Source organism: Leucopleurus acutus (assembly GCF_964270905.1).
Source record: "Leucopleurus acutus genome assembly, chromosome: 18".
NCBI lineage: Eukaryota > Metazoa > Chordata > Mammalia > Artiodactyla > Delphinidae > Leucopleurus > Leucopleurus acutus.
Window position 1 is genome coordinate 66877165 of NC_139160.1, and position 19525 is coordinate 66896689.

At 50.4% G+C, this 19525-nt stretch overlaps 1 protein-coding gene across 5 annotated transcripts in view; it reads left to right on the forward strand.

The window, feature by feature from the left end:
- FARP1 (FERM, ARH/RhoGEF and pleckstrin domain protein 1) overlaps positions 1 to 19525 on the forward strand; it is a 285374-nt gene that overhangs the window by 247382 nt on the left and 18467 nt on the right. For all 5 annotated transcript variants that reach the window (XM_082859491.1, XM_082859494.1, XM_082859490.1 and 2 more), the window contains exon 17: positions 14617 to 14698. In XM_082859491.1, coding sequence (XP_082715617.1) covers positions 14617 to 14698 — 82 coding nt within the window. The remainder of the gene's footprint in view (positions 1 to 14616; positions 14699 to 19525) is intronic.

The window sequence follows — 19525 nt, forward strand, 5'->3', positions numbered from 1 at the left end:
GGGATTGAGAAGGCCCACGTGCCAGATGACCTCATTGGTGCTGACCGGAAAATTCCTGACTGACTGGCGAGGATTACATTCCTGGGGGAGGTTGTAAGTGCAGTTAGGTTAGGTATTAGGTCTTGGTTTTAGCCCAAGTAACTCCGCTTTGGACCTGTCCTTTCTCTCTTAACACTACATTATTATCCACTAAACTCCAGACTTTATTCAGTAGTAATGTTTTTAATTATTGTTAATAGAAAGAAGTCTAAAGTTTACAATGCACCTCAAGGTCCCCCAGATTTGGGGCTTAAATATCACAGCCACCATGCCTTTCTTTGCAGGCCTAAGTTAGGTTGTCATATACTTCCATCAACAGTGGCAAATCATAGGGCAGAAAAATTACCAGGAAGTTTTCCCAAATGATTCGACCGGACCCCAGCTGAGTAAACACACCTGCCCCTGTCCAAATGGTGCGTGCTCCTAAGTCAACACACCTGAGAAGAGGCTGGACCCTTTCGTTCTAGCCCAAGCCCAGGTTGCCCTGTTTCTTCAAAAACAAGGAAACAGAACAGGTTCGGTGACTTCTGAAAACATGCAGAACGCTTTTCCTTTTGAAAGCAAGGACGTTTTACTCAGCTGTTCAAATGCATTCAGAGAAAGCCACTAAAGGTCTTTGGTCTTTGGGCAGGAACCCCAGATTCCAGCCCTGAAATGACTGACAGGTGCTGAGGACAAACTGGCCAAGTCGTTCCCCAGAGATGGATGCAGACCTGCCCTGGAACAGTGCGACTTGGTGGGTTCTGCTGGGGACGGAACTCGGCTGACAGCTGGCGGGGAGCTGGGACCCAAGGAGGGGCATGCAAGGAGGCACTCGGCGTTGGCTGTGGGCACACAGCTTCGAAGAAGGATCAGCTGGGTTTCTTTTTTTAGAAGAACCTTGAGGTAGCGTCGTCGCTTGGTAGGAGAGCAGAAGTTCAGGCAAGAGGGCTGGAAAGACCCCCACGTGGAAATTCACCAAGTCTCAGGGCTCGTGGGACAGAGGGGAAGCGGAGGGGAGGTCCCTGGAGCTTTGAGCCTGGCTGACTGGGAGGGTGGTCGTGAAATGAAGAGCAACATGGGAGAAGAAAGGGGGGAAAGCAAGTAAAGTGGAGGGAAGAGGGGCTTGCGCACCAGCTTCGGGGGGCCAGCAATGAAGCCGCACAGGCAGTTGGAGACGCCAGCCTCCGACTTGGGAAAGAAATCAGACGCAGTGGTGTAGATGTGGAAATTACCCGCAAGAAGAATCAGATCTTTAAGGAAGAGAATGTTGAGACAAAAGAGAGCCAGGGAGGGCTTCCCTGGTGGCGCCGATGCAGGGGACGCGGGTTCGAGCCCCGGTCCGGGAGGATCCCACGTGCCGCGGAGCGGCTGGGCCCGTGAGCCATGGCCGCTGAGCCTGCGCGTCCGGAGCCTGCGCTCCGCAACGGGAGAGGCCACAGCAGTGAGAGGCCCGCGTACGGGAAAAAAAAAAAAAAAAAAAAGAGCCAGGGACAGAATCTTGTTGAATACACTTTGGGGGGCACCTTTCTATAATCATGGCTTATGGCAGAGCAAGAGCCAGCAAAGGAAGCTGGAGAAGCCACCAGAGATTTGAAGAAAGAATGAGAGGGCGGGGGTGGAGGGTGCCAGAGGGGAGCGTGGTTGGGAGAGTGAGGCCCAGGGGGCAGAGATGGTTTGAGGCTCCCCAGGGTGCAGGTGCTGCCTCAGGATGCTGGGGGCTTCTGTGGGGAGGAGAGACGGGACGGTGTCCACGAGGGATCGGGTGTGCACGCAGAGCGGAAAGGAGGCTCCTCTTCCGGGGCTGTGGCAGTCTTGCAGGCTGCGATGAGCTTCCCTGGCGGAGTGGTTCTGTCTCACCGTGGCCGAGCTTGAAGTGGAGTGGAGATGACTGAATGGGTGAGAAGATCGTTTGTATCCGCCCCCAAAAGTGGAACATCTTTACATAAAGAAGCACCAGTGAACCATCATAGAACAAAAGTGAATAGAATATTTTTCTTATCATCCTACCAGCTCTGGGTATCATTGAGAGAAAAACGTAGGGATTCCTCAAAAAAGTCAGTACGGAATTACCGTGTGATCCAGGAGTTCCACTCTTAGGTATCTACTCAAAAGATTTGAAAGAAAGAACTCAAAACAGATAACTCATGCATCCGTGTTCATAACAGCGTTATTCACAATAGCCAAAAGGTAGAAACAACCTGATGGCCATTGACATGTGAATGGATAAACACAACGTGGTCGATCTATGCGATGGAATATTATTCAGCCTTTAGAAGGAAGGACAGTCTGACACCTGCTACGACGTGGATGAACCTTAAAGGCATTATACTAAGTGAAGTAAAAGCCAGGACAAATACTACATGATTCCAATTCTGTGAAGCACCTAGAGTAGTCAGTTCATGGAGATGGAAAAGAGAATGGTGGCTGCCAGGGGCTGGGTAGAGGGAAGTGGGGAGTTAGTGTTCAGGGGATATGGAATCTCAGTTTGGAAAGATGAAAAAGCTCTAGAAAAGCCTGGTGCTGGTGGTTGCACCGCAATGTGACTGTGCTTGATGCCACTGAACTGTACACCTAAAAAATAGCTTTGAAGGGAAATGCTAGGTTGTATATTTATAGCCACAACTTTTTCAAAATAGCAAAAAGAAAGTCACAGGGAATCCAGGGCAGGATAAGACCAGAGCCTTCAAAACAGTGCCTTGCACACGAGGGCCACCACACCTGTGGGTTCTCTGTGGGCACTGCCAAGTGCTTCCCTGAATTAACTTGCTGGAACCTCACGGAGGGTGGCAGGTGCGTCTGCTGATTGAATTGCCTCCATTCTGACCCAGTCAGCCTTCGCAGCCAGGCCTGGATGGGTTAAATTGAACATAAGACCTCCGTTTAAAGCTAAAATGGTACCTAAGCTGAGAGCTCAGCTCTTGTCATCTTACTGATTCAGAACGCTGTTGAGGGTGGGTGGGGCTTACCTGTCCAGGTGCCTTTCATCTGAAGGCGGACCTCGCAATGCCAAGTCTCGCTTCTCGGCATCTTCCTCGTCCTTGGAGGCTCTTTTCATCTCCCATTATAGTTTCCGTTCATGGCCCCACAGCTCTGTGAGGTCCATGGGCTTTATTTTAAACAGGTAGGGAAGTAAAAACAGGCTTTTTTACCTTTCTTAAGTGACCCTGTGAGGGGTGTGGTGAGCGATCATCCCAGCTGGTCAGATGCTGTGCTTTGATTCTGAGGTGGAGACCTTTGCTGTTAATTAACACACTGCCTTCTCTGACCTGTGTTTGAACTTGGGATCATCATGGGAAATGCAGAAAGGAGCCCTGTGACGGGACAGCCTGTTGTCATGAGCTTGTCCGCCTGAGGGTCCTGTAAGCAGGGTGGGCAGAGACCCTGTTCTTTCTACCAGCCCCTGGGGGCTGCAGTGGCCACCACTCCCAAAGGCAGCTAGCTCGCCCTTCCGTCAGAGCAGTTTCGCACAGCATCCTCTCTCGAGAGGGGTAGCGTCCTCTTGTGGTTGAGGCAGGAGCACAAGCCTGTACCACACACGTGCACATGCCTCCCCCCGCTTTCAACCCAGAGAAACACACGTGCACATGCCTCCCCCGCCCCTCCCTTCAACCCGGAGAGTCTGCCCCCCACGCTTCATCTCTGGATCCCCGAGGATGGACCGGACCCTGGCCACCATGCTTTGGAGAGGTCGCCAGTGGCTGCTGGCTCCTGCCACACCGTGCACCACTGGCTGGCTTTGCCCCTGCAGGTAGTTTATGTGAAATGAACGCTTTGCTTCCCCCCAAAGTTGATGTCGATGGACCGTTTCCCACATCCACATAAGGAAAGGTTCTGATTTCTATGATATTTTGTTGTTGCCCAAGATCAAAATATTTGTAAAGGTTGACTGCGGTGAACGCCTGTAATTATCTCACGGAGTAGTCATCCGCGCCCCACACGCTTTCTTCATGGCTGGATAATTCTTACGGGCGGCGGGCTCCTGTCTTCGCCATGGTGCGCTTAGTGCCGGCAATGACAACTTTACTCTTTGAGAATAAAATCAGCTGCGGTGCCTTGTTCTCTTGGAACGTTCTTGTCTGATGTTGAATCCCACTGCCTCACAGCCTTGACGTGCTCCCAGCGTTCCAGCCGTCGTGAGTTTTTGTCATGAGCAGGAAGTTAGGGTGATGACCCCTCATGTCAGGAATCCTGAGTCACTCTTGAATCCAGCAAAGTCGATTAACCGCATTGATTTTTCCACCTGTAAAATTGACTTAGCCCGGTTCAGACGCCGTGATTCCTCCCTCCCTCCTTCCCCTCTAACCTCCGGCTCTCCTCCTCTGACTTCCCGAGACAGTTACTGGTCGCCCGCCCCTCACGGTTCACCTGGAAGCTCAGCTGCTGACGCGCACGTCTTAGCATCTGCCCAGACGGTCGTCTCCTCGGGGGAGGCGGGGGAGCTATTCCTGTGTCCCTTAGACTAGGGTGGAACTCGGGTGGTATTTGCCTGTCTGAACGCATGTATGACTTCTCGTTGGTAAACTGCGTCACAGCCCTTGCTAAGACTCATTTTTCGTTGTGGTTTTAAATCCTTTTATGCCTCATCTTTCCACACGGATTCTGAGACAGTCCACAAATGGAAAACAATGTAAGACAAGGGTAAACGAGGACATCTAAAGCTGCACTGTCCCGTGCGGTCGCCACTAGCCACTCGGAGCGGTTTGTTTAAAATAATTTAAGTTAAAAATTCAGTGTCTCAGTAACACGAGTCACATCTCAAGGGCTATGAGTCCCATGCGGCTAGTGGCTACGTATTGGACAGCAGACATAAAAGACATTTCCATCCTCACAGAAAGTACTTTTTCACAGCATTGGGAGGTACAAACTATCGGGTGTAAGAGAGGCTACAGGGATGTATTGTATAACACGGGGAATATAGCCAAGTATTTTGTAATAACTGTAAATGGAGTGTAAGCTTTAAAAGTCGTATTTAAACACAAAAGAATGAATAGTACTCATGACACCAAACACAAGGACCACCACACAATAGGTGCTCAAAATACAAATCAAATTCCTGAAAATGGCTTGGTTTCCTCCGGGGTAGATCTTGTAGGTTATTAAATTTGTCTGTCGTTATGTTTCAAAGACCCGAAGCGGAAGGAGGCCTGACGGATGAGGATGGGCAGTGCTTTCGCACTTAGAAAACCAGGATTCACAGTGCAGTGTTTGTGGCATTAATATTAGTAATAAACTTCCATTAGTGAGCACTTATTACATGCAGACTCTTCATGTACCTTATACCATTGCCAGGTTGGCATTATGAGTCAAACTAGAATGACCACTCTGCTTTTCCCACTTGATCTTCAGAATCAGGGGTTGGCAAACTACAGCCTGTGGCCAGATCTGCTCTGCCCCCTGTGTGTGTTAATAAAGTTTTATTTAGAACACAGCTGCGCCCGTCCTTTTCCCTGTCGTCTGCGGCTGCTTTGGTGCGCCATCAGCAGACTTGAGTAGTTGGGACAGAGCTCGGATGGCCGGCAAAGCCTACAGTACTTACTGTCTGGCTCTTTACAGAAGCAGCTTGCCGATCCTTGGTGAAAAAGAATTTCCCCGGGTGTAGGTGTTGTTTTTCCCATTTTATGATGGGGAAAATGAGGCTCAGAGAGGTCAGACACCTTGCTCATGGCCACACAGCTCTTAAGTGGCAGAGGCATGACTGGGACTTAGGTCTGAGCTGACCCGTCGTTGGCGTCTTTGAAGCTGTGTTGTCGAAGCACAGGGTTTTAAACACCTGGAAGGGGGCTGGGACAGCGTCTGCCATGACTCCTCATTCTTCAGAGGAGACCTTGAGAGCACGGCTCGCCCTTGGCCACATGGCAGAAGCCGGCAGAGCCCCATCCAGCACCCTGGTCTCCATAATTGCGTCCTTCCTTCCCGCTCTGGCTCCGGGAGGTCAGCACCGCTGACCCTTCTGCCCCGAGCACTCTCCAGTGGTATTTGTCCTCCTCTCGAAAGTGGCAGGAAGCTTGTGGCATCTGGTCAACGCTCGCCCTATGGTGACTTTGTCTGCAGAAGTATCGCCTTTGGGTCTAGAGTCTGAGAAGATGGACTTGAATTTTTTCTAATTCTAGAGTTTTTACGGCAAGATGGTCACTTTCGTTTGTTCAGCAAATATTTACTGTGCCCTTACTGTGTATTAGGCACCGTTCTCAGCGTTCAGTGAACCAAACAGGCCACAGTTCCTGTGCTTTGAGAGCTTGTGTTCCAGTTACATCTCTCCCTGTGCCCTGCACCGAGCAGGCAGCCAGCAGCAGCCTGAAAAGACTTGGAAGCAGAGCCCGGGCAGAGCTCCAGAGCTCCTGTTCTGTTTTCTACTCATGCCAAGAGACCATTGGGCATCTGACCCTTTTCCAGAACCGAAACCGTCAGTATTCTAGAGGTGTTAAAAAAAAAAAAAAAAAAAGGACCATAGATATGTATACGGTAAAACACCTTGCACGTCTACAGTATCTTTTAAAGCATTTTCCCTTAAATTGTCTCCTTTGACAATCCAAACAGGATGGTGGGCCTATCCCCATCTCTATGCCTATGGAAAATAAGGCTCTGAAAGGGAAGTGCCTTGCCAGAAGTTGTTCAGTGTAAAGTTAGGGAGGACCACACCCCACTTCTTTTTTTTTTTATATAGATTTACTTTATAACTTGTTTTTATTTTTTGGCTGCGTTGGGTCTTCGTTGCTGCGTGCAGGCTTTCTCTAGTTGCAGCGAGCGGGGGTACTCTTTTTTTTTTTTTTTTTTTTTGGCGGTACGCGGGCCTCTTACTGTTGTGGTCTCTCCTGTTGGCGGAGCACAGGCTCCGGACGCGCAGGCTCAGCGGCCATGGCTCACGGGCCCAGCCGCTCCGCGGCACGTGGGATCTTCCCGGACCGGGGCACGAACCCACGTCCCCTGCATCGGCAGGCGGACTCTCAACCACTGCGCCACCAGGGAAGCCCAGCGGGCTACTCTTCGTTGCGGTGCGTGGGCTTCTCATTGCAGTGGCTTCTCTTGTTGTGGAGCATGGGCTCTAGGCACGCCGGATTCAGTAGTTGTGGCACGTGGGCTTCAGTAGTTGTGGCTCACGAGCTCTAGAGCGCAGGCTCAGCAGTTGTGGCGCACAGGCTGAGTTGCTCTGCGGCGTGTGGGATCTTCCCGGGCCAGGGCTCGAACCCGTGTCCCCTGCATTGGCAGGCGGATTCTTAACCACTGCGCCACCAGGGAAGCCCCACACCCCACTTCTAACTTTCCCTGGAGCCCGTGAACCAGGAGGCAGAAGCAGTAGCTGTGAGCTTATTCTCTGGTGTTCTGTCTAGAGCAGTGCTCTCCAGTGGAACTGTGGTGATGGAGATACTGTGTCCGCGTTGTTCAGTGCAACAGCCATTAGCCACCTGCGGCTCTTGAGCCCTTGAAATAGGGCTCGTGTGCCTGAGGAATTGAATTTTTAAATGTCATTTTAAGTAAAGTTAAAATTTAAATAACCATATGTGGATACTGTATTGGACAGCACAGTTTTGGAGAAGTAAAGGGGAGGAACTCTGAGTGGAAGACAGACAGTGGACGCAGTCTGCCTTTCGCATTAGGACCGAATGCCCCACCATCCACTTTCTTAGAAATCAGAGTCATTGATTTAAAACGCAAGACTCCAAGGCGGTTCTCTGACCCCTCCGCTCCCTGCTTCAGGCAGATCAGGGCTACTTCTCTTGTGTAAAAGCTTTTGTTTGAAGAAGATTTTCATTGGTTTTAAAAAGAAGACTGTGCAAAAAGGGTTTAAAATCATTACTCTCAAAATAAGCAATGAAACTCACTGGAGACAAGGCAGCGTGATCTACCTGGAAAACAGCTTGGAAGAAATACACAGTGGAAGGAAGTTAGAACAAGATATGGATCATGGGTGTACCGTGGGGGGGGGGGGACGTGTGTACACTTCTTTTTTATATAAATTTATTTAAAATTCCATCTTTGTTTCAAAGGCAAGAAAGACACTGTGATCTTCCCGCTATATTCTGCCCTGCCTCAGCTTCCCACTGTCTACCTAGCGTTCCAGGGAGAGCGGTGGTTGGTGACTGTTTCCTTTTAACACATGAGTAAAATTGCCTGTTCTCAGGCGTAGGCAGGAGCTATTTTTCTTGGATTATCTGCTGTATTCCTGGCGGTTATTAGTCCACTGGGCTTTAAGAGCAAGCTACTTTTTTTAGAAAAACAAATGACTTTTCCAGTCGCCTGAATCGCAGGTGGGTTTCTGCTGGGAACCACTTGAGAGCACTCGCCAGGCCGCTTATGAGTTTGAAACGGCCTTTCTGTTGTGCTGCGTTTTAATACGTGGCCGTTAACAGTACTGAACCCGGGTCTCATCTGGGTGCTGTCAGGCCTGCCTATGAGTGGGCTGTAACTTGTGCCTCTTATTAAGCAGGACCTGGTGTTAAACCTCAGGAGAAGAAACCCCGCCTCCCCCATAGCTTTAAGCAACCCAGTAGAGTAACTGAAGGCGGAGAGCATGAGGCTGCCGTGTCCCACCTGCACTGAAGGACAGGATGGATCCCTTACCTGTCACTGCTGGAGAGAAACCGTGTACCCTGGCCCAGTGAGGACACCTCTCGTGCAAACGCCTTCCCCACAAGTGGGGATGTGAATTAATGTTCACATTAATGGGATTTTCCTCTCCAGGGATTTCAAAGGATATTGAAAGTCATCAAAGAATATTGAAATCCACAACTATTAATTACATGCGGCTAATATAAATAGATACACACACATATCAAAATCTGTTCCTTTGGCTAATTTGTTGGCTTTTTGAACCCAGTCACCCTCCCTACCCTACATTTTAATGGAAAATTTGTCTTTACTCATTTGCTCATTTACATATTATTCTTTTATTTACATAGATACACAAGCACACACAATCACAGCCTTTTTTTTTTTTCCCATTGAGAATCGTAGGAGCCACAAGGAACAGGAGGAATCAGGGCATGATGTGTGTTTTGCAAATGAGGCCTAAAACGTCACAGAGTTCAATCTGTTTTCCTGGGGTCCGAGAGCACCCCGACACAGAGCCGGGTTGGAAAAGTCAGCCTTCCCACTCCAGGCTGCGCGGTGTGCTTTCATGTTTTAATCTGATGAGATGGTTCTTTGTTCTGGGTGGGAGGACAGGGCCAGGCTTCGGTCTGCCTGTTGCCGAGCTGCTGACCGGCTCACGTAGTGGTCGATGAAATGTTTACGGAGGGTTGGGAAGACTCAGATTCCGTGTGAGGGTGTGTGTGTGTGTGTGTGTGTGTGAGTGTGTATGTGAGAGTGTGTGTGCGTGTTCAGCCTTGTGCTGAGATAACATGTCGTTGCTCCCGGGAGCACATTAATCGTGGTGCCCAGGTCAGAATTTAGCATCTGGAAGGCTTCTTGGTACATGGGTTTCCAAAGCAAAATTGTCAAAAGAATTTTCAGCTGCGTTGCCTCGTGGTAATTACCCAGACAACAAGTGTGTGTCCCCATCTTCCAAACAAGGGCTCTTTTCTTGTGAGGTTAACATCCAGAGGCTGTTCCGGAAGAGATATAATTACTTTTTCATGTTCTCCACAGTAAAGTGACCTTTTGTGTTTTTGGATGCGCCGCACACGGCATGTGGGGTCTTAATTCCCCAACCAGGGATCGAATCTGCGCCCCCTGCCTTGGAAGTGCAGAGGCCTAAACCACTGGACCGCCGGGGAGTCCCTAAAGTGACCTTTTAGCTCTTTACAGTAAAGCCAGTGCTTTGGACTTGTGGATTTGCTGGCATTAACATGTAGAGGAAGTGTAAAACACGACGGTAATTCTGTACAGGGCAGCAAGAGCATCAGGTCTCGTCCCCTTTCCCGTGGGCTGATTCCACGTTCTGGAACCAAGCGGGGCTGGTGCTTGCCGTGTGCTGCAATGGGGAGGGGACAGGAAGGGGGCTGAGCTGCCTATGCTGGTTGCATGAACTTCCCGGGCCCCAGCCTGTTGTCACCACATGGCCTAGAGCTGCCCCCCCCCCCCGGTGGATTGACATAAGGGTGTTCCCTGCGCACAGGGGACCAGTGATGCTATCCCGGAGAAATTTCTAAAATGAAAGTAAAGACGCTGAAGACTTAGAGAAACAGATAAGGTTCTGCTGACCGGCCGATGCAGGAAGGAAGGTCTCCTTGCGTCTGGGGTTTTAACATCAGCACGTTTTCTTTTAATAAATAGCTGGCGAAGAAGAAAGGAAGCGAAGTCAATAAAGTTTGGCCTCCATCACCGCTCCCCGCCCCTCCTCCCAGTCTGCTTTGCTGCTCTTCGTTTCCCTTGGGTCGGGGTGCCCTCCGTGAGAGGGAAAGGATTGGTCAGTGCTAATGGGAGCTGAGACGCCTGTTTCTCCCCTTGCTCCCACCCGCAATCCAGGGCATTCTCGCTAAAACATTTAAATTATGTCCTGTGGATTAACTAAAGACCTTTCTCATGTGCGTTGTCAAATGGCGCGTCCGTTTGGAAGTTTTGGGTTCAGTGATTTAAGTTCCAAGATGATAGCTACAGACCTGGAAATCAAGTTTACATTGTGTCTTCCCTCCTTTTACTGAAATCAGGCCGTTCTGGCTCAGCAGTTAGGTCCTCCTTTGTTGTTCAGATGTGGCGGGGAGGTAAGGAGAACTTTTCCTGTGATGTTGAAGGTGCGGGGTGGGGGTGGGGGGTTCTGAACAGCAGCAACGCCCCCACTTGGGGCAGGAGCTCCTTTCTGCCCCAGGTGTGTAAGGAGAAGAGCAACCAGTAAATTCCCAGCGGCACCCAGACACACGCAGGATCCTCAGGATGGCCAAACGATAAACATCTCCATCGTGACTCGATTAACAGCCATGTGCCAAAAGTCCAGAGATGCTACAACCCTGTGGCTGACGGGCTGGAATAATACTTGATCGCGAGCTGAGGGCTGTCTCGGGGGGAAGGCTGGTCCCCGTCAGACGCCTGAGCATTCTCCGCTGAGCCCATTCTGGGGGAGAATGTGACCCCGATGGCTGAGGATCAGGGAGGCGGACCAGTGTGGATAACAGAAGCTCGTAGCTTGAGGCTGACGCAGGGCAGCCACTCCATTAAGGAAGGAAGTGGAGGAAAAGATGGGGTTTTGGCAGCAACTAACTGTGCAGAATCCCTTGAGTTTGAGATGCCTGTGGGTCACTCATGCAGTTCCCTCTCGAAGGTATGAAATAATTACCCAGGTTATCGAGGCATAGATTTGGCATCGTGAATTGAAACCATGGGGAATAGAAGGGCTTGCTTAGGGAGAAGTAGAAAGCAAAGAGAGAAGATAACCAGGGCTGGATTCCCAACACAGAGACATCTTAGGAGTGGCCTGAAGAGCAGCAGAGCTTGGCAAAGAGGACTGAAGATCTGACCAAGATAGAAACCAGGGGCTGGAGACAGAGGCTTCCAGAAGCCGGAGAACAGAGTGCCAGGACTTTGGGCGCAGCTACGCAAGAGAGAGTGACCAGGAGCAGAAGTGACAATACGTGCTTGCTTCCGGTGGATTAGGTTAAGGCTAAACTTGCACAGAACCAATTCAGGGAGTGGTGAGGGGAGAATCCATATTTTAATTAGAGGAGAAGTGAATAGTAATTAAAGCCATCAGCCAACTTGTTTGTTTTGGCAGCTAAGAGGAAGCAGAAGGATTAAGGGATTCTGCATTGCGGTGGAAGAGAATGCAATAGGTAAAGAAAGCCAGCCCTAGGGGAGACGTAGAAGACCCTGGCAGGGGCTGGGAGCATCATGGGTACCCTCGCTCCTTTTATTTTATTAGTTTTTAAAAAACATTATTTATTTATTTATGGCTGCGTTGGGTCTTCGTTGCTGCACGCGGGCTTTCTCTAAGTTGCGGTGAGCGGGGGGGCTACTCTTCGTTGCCGTGTGCGCGGGCTTCTCATTGCCGTGGCTTCTCTTGTTGCAGAGCATGGGCTGTAGGCACATGGGCTTCAGTAGTTGTGGCACGTGGGCTCAATAGTTGTGGCTCGCGGGGTCTAGAGCGCAGGCTCAGTAGTTGTGGCGCACGGACTTAGTTGCTCCGCGGCACGTGGGATCTTCCTGGACGAGGGATCGAACCCGTGTCCTCTGCATCGGCAGGCGGATTCTTAACCACTGCACCACCAGGGAAGTCTGTTCCTTTTATTTTAGAGAAACTTTAATTCCCTAATGGGTCTGGGTGCCCATCTCCCCTGTGATGTAATTCACAGCGTATGCTCAGTTAGAACCAGTGGAATATATGGTGTTGTCACTGCCTGGTTGGGGGTGGAGCTGGGAGCTGGGGGAGGAGCCAGCCCCCCTGTTCCGATGGGCCCTGACTATTCTACCCCCGGGCTGCTGCTTTAAGTGCCTTCCTCCCTGCCTTCCTCTCCCCATCCTGAGAGCCCTGCTGCATCAGAGGTTGAGCTGGCAGTTACGGGAAGCTCCAGATGCCGAGAGGGGGTCGCTGCTCCCGGTGCTGGAGGCGTAGGGCGGTGGCGTCTCTGGGTGTAAATCATCACCGTCCGCACTCGGGCTGCAGGTGTTTTATTCCGCTCTGAGTACCTTTCACTTCCGTGCCCAGATTTTTACCTTTTTTCAGTCTGATTCTTCCTTTGCCTTTGAGTTGGCTCTGGCTCTCCTGAACAGTTGGTTTGAAGATATCAGCCAGGTTTGTCGTTGAAAATCATGTTGTTTTTTTTGTTTGTTCGTTTGTTTGCGGTACGCGGGCCTCTCACTCTTGTGGCCTCTCCCGTTGCGGAGCACAGGCTCCGGACGCGCAGGCTCAGCGGCCATGGCTCACGGGCCCAGCCGCTCCACGGCATGTGGGATCCTCCCAGACCGGGGCACGAACCCGTGTCCCCTGCATCGGCAGGCGGACTCTCAACCACTGCGCCACCAGGGAAGCCTGAAAATCATGTTTTAATTTTCTCTGGGAAATTCAGCGGGTAAACTGGCAGATGTGCACGGGTATTGCGGTTAGAGGTCGTATAGACTGGGCTCCTGGGCTCAGGTACAAGCTCCCGCCTCGTGACCACTGACGTTAGACACGTTGCTTCCTTTCTTTGTGCCTCAGTATTTAGCTGTTTAATGGGGGTGATGGTGGTACCTGGTCACAGTGCTGCCACGAGGATTCAGTGATGTAATGCACTCAGCACTGTAACCAGTACTCAGTAATCACCAGCTACCATTATTTTTTTTTTTTTTTTCTCACTGCCGTTCAAGCCCCTGGATTATCAACATTAGATACAGCCTGGAGCCAGAGAGATACAAATATATGCCCAAATGCTCTGTTAAAAGTGCCGCTATCCACATACCCTGAGAAAACCATAATTCAAAACGATACATGTACCACAGTGTTCATTGCAGCACTATTTACAATAGCCAGGACATGGAAGCAACCTAAATGCCCATCAACAGATGAATGGATAAAGATGTGGCACATCTATACAATGGAATATTACTCGGCCATAAAAAGGAACGAAATTGAGTTACTTGTAGTGAGGGGGATGGACCTAGAGTCTGTCATACAGAGTGAAGTAAGTCAGAAAGAGAAAAATAACGTATCCTAACGCACATTTTTGGAATCTAAAAAAACGGTACTGATGAACCTAGTGGCAGGAATAAAGACACAGACGTAGAGAATGGACTCGGGGACACAAGGGGGTGAAGGGGAAGCTGGGATGAGTGTGAGAGAGTGGCACGGACATATACACACTACCAAATGTAAAATAGATAGCTAGTGGGAAGCAGCCGCATAGCACAGGGAGATCAGCTCGGTGCTTTGTGACCACCCAGAGGGGTGGGATGGGGAGGGTGGGAGGGAGATGCAGGAGGGAGGGGATATGGGGATACATGTATACATATGGCTGATTCACCTTGTTGTACAGTAACAAATAGAAACTAACACACCACTGTAAAGCAATTATACTCCAGTAAAGGTAAAAAAAAAAAAAAAAAAAAAAAAGTGCCCACACCTTTGTCATCCACCACCCAGGGTATCTAGGGGACCCCTGACCTGCCTCTGAACCTGGGACTCCCATCTTGCCCTCTTCTGGGTCATTCTCCCCATACCTACCCCCGTGCATGGGTCTCCTGCACTTCCTCAATTACGTTTTTCTCTTCCCGAGGGCTTTTCACACAGCCCTTTGTCTGTATCAGACTAAGGGCTCTTGAGAGCCGAAACCTCGATGTTGAGGCTAAGTCTTGCTTCTTACAAGTGTCTGTTAGTCACAATCTGTAAGGAAGAATCAGTTTCATGAGCTTGTTACTGCAAGTCATCTCCACGCTCTTCTAATGCTGAGAAAATCACCCAAGTGGGGATGGGAAAAGGAATGTAAAATGAGACCAAATTAAAATGAACAGAAAATGGCTCTTCCGTATCTCTTTCAAAGCACAGGTGGAATTCTTCGTCTGCAGAATGACTGGGGTAATTTCAGAGTCTCCTTCTGGCACTCACGTTCTGTGACACACACAGAAGGGAGAGGTACAAATAGGTGATTGGAAAGGAAGACATACACGTTGATACTTTGTCATCTGGGGCCGGCACACTTTCCGGTCATGTTTTCACTGCTAACACTGTGGTTTCCAATGCTTTGCGCGCAGGGAAGGCCGCTCGAATGCTCACATCAGAGGAGATTACCAAAGAATTGGAGATGTGTTGCTGAAGAACATTCAGGGCATGAAGGTGAGCTGCTCGGGGATTTGGGAGAGAGAGTTCCCCAGGGAGAGTAACGCTGAGGCTGCCAGAGGCCTTGTTTGTGATCCTGGCCCGTGAGCACGTGGCCTGATTCGAGTCTGCATGGAGCACAGCCCCGGGGGAAACTCTTCCGTCTCCTCTAGATAGTTTTATTTGGAAGCATAAAGAAAGATCCAGCCACTTTGGGGGAAGCACTTTCAGTTCTTTTCCTCTTCCAGAGCTCTGTGTTGTAACCAAAACACCAGGTATTTTCTGTGACTAAGTCATTCGAAACTTGTCAAACATTGGTTTGACTGAGCATTTCACTTTTAGTCAGTTGTTTTGACTTCTTGCGGTGTGACAAAGATACTGGATTCGGAGCTGTGTCGGAATTCCAGTCAGTTCTGTGGCTTTCAGTTGGTTTATAAGGTGAATATATTTTTAACCATCCAGCAGTATCTACAATGATCCAAAAGAGCGAAAGTCTCCCCAGAGAAGTCAGTACACAGTGAACCAATATTCTGCCTCGTGTTTGAAATCTGCCCCACCTCTTACATCTGAAATTTTCATTTTTGCCTTTTCATTTTAATCCATGAATCATTCCTTTAATATGGAATGTTTTAATTCACATAATTTATCTTTTGAATACAAATACATCTATATTTGCATTTTAAAGCAATCTTTCTATATCTCAACCACCCACAGAGCCTTCCTAATAACCTTAACTAATGACTAAGAACAAGCTTGTAACCCCCCAAAGAGGGCGGGTTGCTTGTACTGCCACCGTGCAGCCCATCCAGCCATCCGTCTGTGTGTCCACCCACAGGCCATGCATACTAGCTGAGCACCTATAACGTCTAAGGCACTCACAGAATAAAAGTTATTGTTGAGGTTTGAATTAACTCCTAAGAATCTAAGTTGTTCGTGTTCGATTTGTTCCTCTTAGAATCGTGTCTCCCGAGATAGGACAGTGGAGGCAGAGGAACGGGGCAAGGGGATGCAGAAAAGAGAGGATCTGAAACTACTCGAGGGATTTCCTCTTGCTCTTAACAAGTTCAAGATATTATTTAACAGACCTGGAGCCTATTGCTCGCGTTTTCCTGGTGTTCAAAAAGCAACACTCCCCGCTTTGGGCTGTATCAGGGGGAGGCCACGGAAGCCAGCAGGACTGCAGAATGCTATACGAAAAAAAGCGAAGAGTCATCTGAGGTGTTCCATGACACTAGTATTTTTAATGCCCTAAGTAAGGTGGATATACAAAACTCAGATGGAACAGTAACAGACATCTTTTCACTTTCCATGGTGTTTATTATTTTTTAGAGCAATTTTAGGTTTACAGAAAAATTGAGCAGAAAACTCACACGGAGGTTCCATATTCTCGACACACACACACACACACACACACACACACACACACACACAGTCTCCGTCCCCTAGTATTAACATCTTGCCCTGGTGTGGGGTAGTTGTTACAACCGATGAGCCAGTATTGATATATTATTATTAACTAAATCCATAGTTTCCATTCGGGTTCACTCTTCGTGTCTTACATTCCATGGGTTTCGCTAAGGGCGTAACGTCACTGACCCACCGTGACAGCATCACACAGGACAGTGTCACTGCCCTAAAACCCTCCGTGCCCCACCCGTCATCCCTCCCCTCCCCCAGCCCCGCAGACCACTCATCTTTTACCGTCTCCAGAGTCTTTTCCAGAATGTTATATAGTTGGACTCACCCAGGGTAGCCTTTTCAGACTGGCTTTTCTCACTTGATAAAAATAGCCTTTTTTCTCTCTTCTATAACACGTTTCCGTTACTGTTGTACTTCCTGACTCTCCTCATAGGAAGCCTCTCTCCCCACGTTCTGCACTTTTTTTCTTGGCCCAGATTGGTTTTTACCTTTTCTCATGGTGCTGCCTTCTGCCTGCCTGGGATGGGGGCTCTCAGCTGAGGCTTGGGCTCCTCCATGGACCTCGGGGCAGTGGCAGACACCTGCCAGCTCGGTCCCCGCCCCCTTGGGTCAGCCCCGGAGTTCTCCTGTTTGCCACCTCCCCTCGTGTCCCTCTGGCGGAAGGGTGCCCTACGGTAGACATCCGTCCTCCTCTCTGGTCACCTAGCACCTAAGCCCTCCTAAAAATAGACCTGATTTCCGCCCAGAGCAGTTCTTTCCCCGTCAGTCTAATGAGTTGGCATTTTTGCACGTAGTCGGCTAACCCTCGGCTGTGCTAGCGTTTTAATGATTGTGCCGATGCCACCAGCATTTATAGCATGAACTCTGCAGGCAGAATAGAAATAGATGGAGAGGCTCGGAGAGCCGCTGGCAGCCTTTTGGAGAAATTGGGTTGTTTCTTTATTGTGGTTGTTATTGTCGGTTTTAAAGAATTTTTATGAAGGGTGGAGGGGAACAGCAGAAGGTTCTGGACATGTAGAAGCCCAGGTTGGCACTTTTGTCCAAAATGCTTCGGGTGAGCTCCAACTTGCAGTGTCTTTCCCGCTCATCCCCCCACCTGTGCGTTTACCTGCACGTGTTCAGGGGCTCAACAGGGATGCTGACATCACCCTGCAGCTGTCCCCAGACCCTCTGCACGGGACCGAGGGAGCCGGCCAGGGGCTCCAATCCCTGCCTAAAAGTCAGAGGCTATCCAGATGATGATCTCTAGCCCGGGCTGTGAACTTTCAACTGGAAACATCTGCCCAGATGCCCAAAGGCATTTCACAGTCCACGCAGGCCAAGGAGGCCCTCGCCTTTTACCTGGACCCTTCCCCTGCCGGCCAGGCTGTGACCCTCCCTCCCGGGCCCTGTCTTCCTGAGCTTCTACCGCCTGCCCCCTCTCCTCCTTCACCCTCCCGCCTCCCTCCCATCGCCTCTCAGTTCTCCTTCCCAGCTGACTCACCAGCTGCCTCTCGTCCACCCGTCCTCCCCAACCACCATTGATATCGTAGACCGACTAGGCTTCAAACCCGCCTGGTCTCTCTGTGGTTTAGAGAATACAGTCCAAGCTCTAAACCTGACCGAGTAAGCCTTCCCTAGATGATCTTTCACCTTCCACCTCCCGTCCTTCACATTCTACTCTGTGCTCCAATGACCTTGAATCCACCTCTCCAGGCACTCGGGGCCTTGCAAGACCCCTTTCTGAGCGGGGTGCATGCATTGGTTCGTTTGCTCATTAACGCATGCAGGCAGCAGACATCTGTGGAGCACCTATGGTGTATATCAGGCCCCAAGGATGTAGTGACAGGACAGACGCACTCTCTCAAATAAGGGACTGCACGTGTGAAAACACTGCATAGAGCTACACGCACGCACACCCATGCCACATACTTACATGTGCACATGCACACACACAAGTGAGGGCGGGTATAACTGGCAGAATTCAAATAAACTCTGGTTTGTCCCAGTGTCAACGTCCTGGTTGGGATATTGTGCTGTAGTTAGGCAAGATGTGAGCGTTAGGGGAAGCCGGCTGAAGGGTACGTAGGACCCCGCCCCCCGTACTTGTCTTTGCAACTTCCTATGAATCTATATATGTTTTTTTAAAGTCACAAAATAAAGTCAGCAGGGAGACCACGTGATAAAGGCTAAGATGGACAGTAGGCCCAGGAGGAAAGGGAGAGCAGGGAAGGCCCCAGAGCTGACCCTGAAGGACGGAGGTGGGGGGGACTGAGGGGGGCGCGTCTCAGGAGCAGAGCGCCCTGTGCCAAGGTTCTGGGTGCCAGGGCCCGGCACATTCAAGGGCAGGTTGTTCAATGGGTGTCCAGAGCGAGTAGCAAGAGGCCATGATGGAGAGGCAGAAGGGGTTACATGCTAAGGGCCCCGTGTGCCCTAACGACAACTCTGGAGTTTGTCCTGTGAGGGTGGACGTTCTTGTCGCATTCCAAGCAAGAGACGATGTGCCCATTTGCATTGGTGTAAGTTCCTTTTGGTGGCACTCGAAAGTCAGGTGTCAGGAGTGGAGACAGAGACCCCGATGGAGACACCATTGCAGTGGCCAACACAAGGGCAGTGACCATGGCGTGAAGCCAGGAACAGGCTTGCTGTTTTTAGGAGGTAGAGTTGGCGGGACTTGGTGAAGGCTTCAGAAAATGAGGGGATCTGGAATCTTCTCCAGGTTTTCTGTCCTGAGTAGGCGGTTGGTGACGGCACCCATCCTGGGGTTAGAGGATCACGGGGCAGCCTCAGTTGCCGCAGGGGGTATCGGGTTGGTGTCTGGACTCACTGCGTTTCCCGCTCTTTGCGGAGCGTGGGAATGGAGGTGCCGGGATGGGGAATCCAGATGTGGGAGTTAGCAGCACACGGGTAGCGAGCCCACCTCTGGGAAATACTGATGGGGTAAGACGTGAGGACGACAGCTGCGTGGGGAGTTAATTCCCCCGAACGCTCTGTCAAGCTTCTTGCCCCGCGTCCGTCTCCACCACCACCTGTTCAAGGAGAGCGATATTCAACAGCACTTGTTAACGACGGTAGAGCAGACTTGATTCAGGGCCGTTGCCGTAGGTATGGGGACACTGCAGTGGGATTTTACAGTGGGAGAGAGGGACTGGCCTCAGCTCCAAGTGCACCGGGGGCAAGTGGGGATCTACAGCCAAGGAGCAGGGCGGGGCTCAGAGGATGGGAAATTTCTGTGACGAAACATCACGGTCGTGAGGGGGGCACTCTGGCTGGACCGACTTAACAGGATTCTTTGCCGAAGACAAGTGGGGTGCTCAGACATCACCTGGGGACGGCGGGGGATGCAGACCCCAATGTCAAGGGTGACCAGGTATCCAGGGTGGAGGGTCCTGGTTGAACTGACTTAGCCAGGTTCTCACTGAAACGGGATTGTACAAGGAAGGGCAC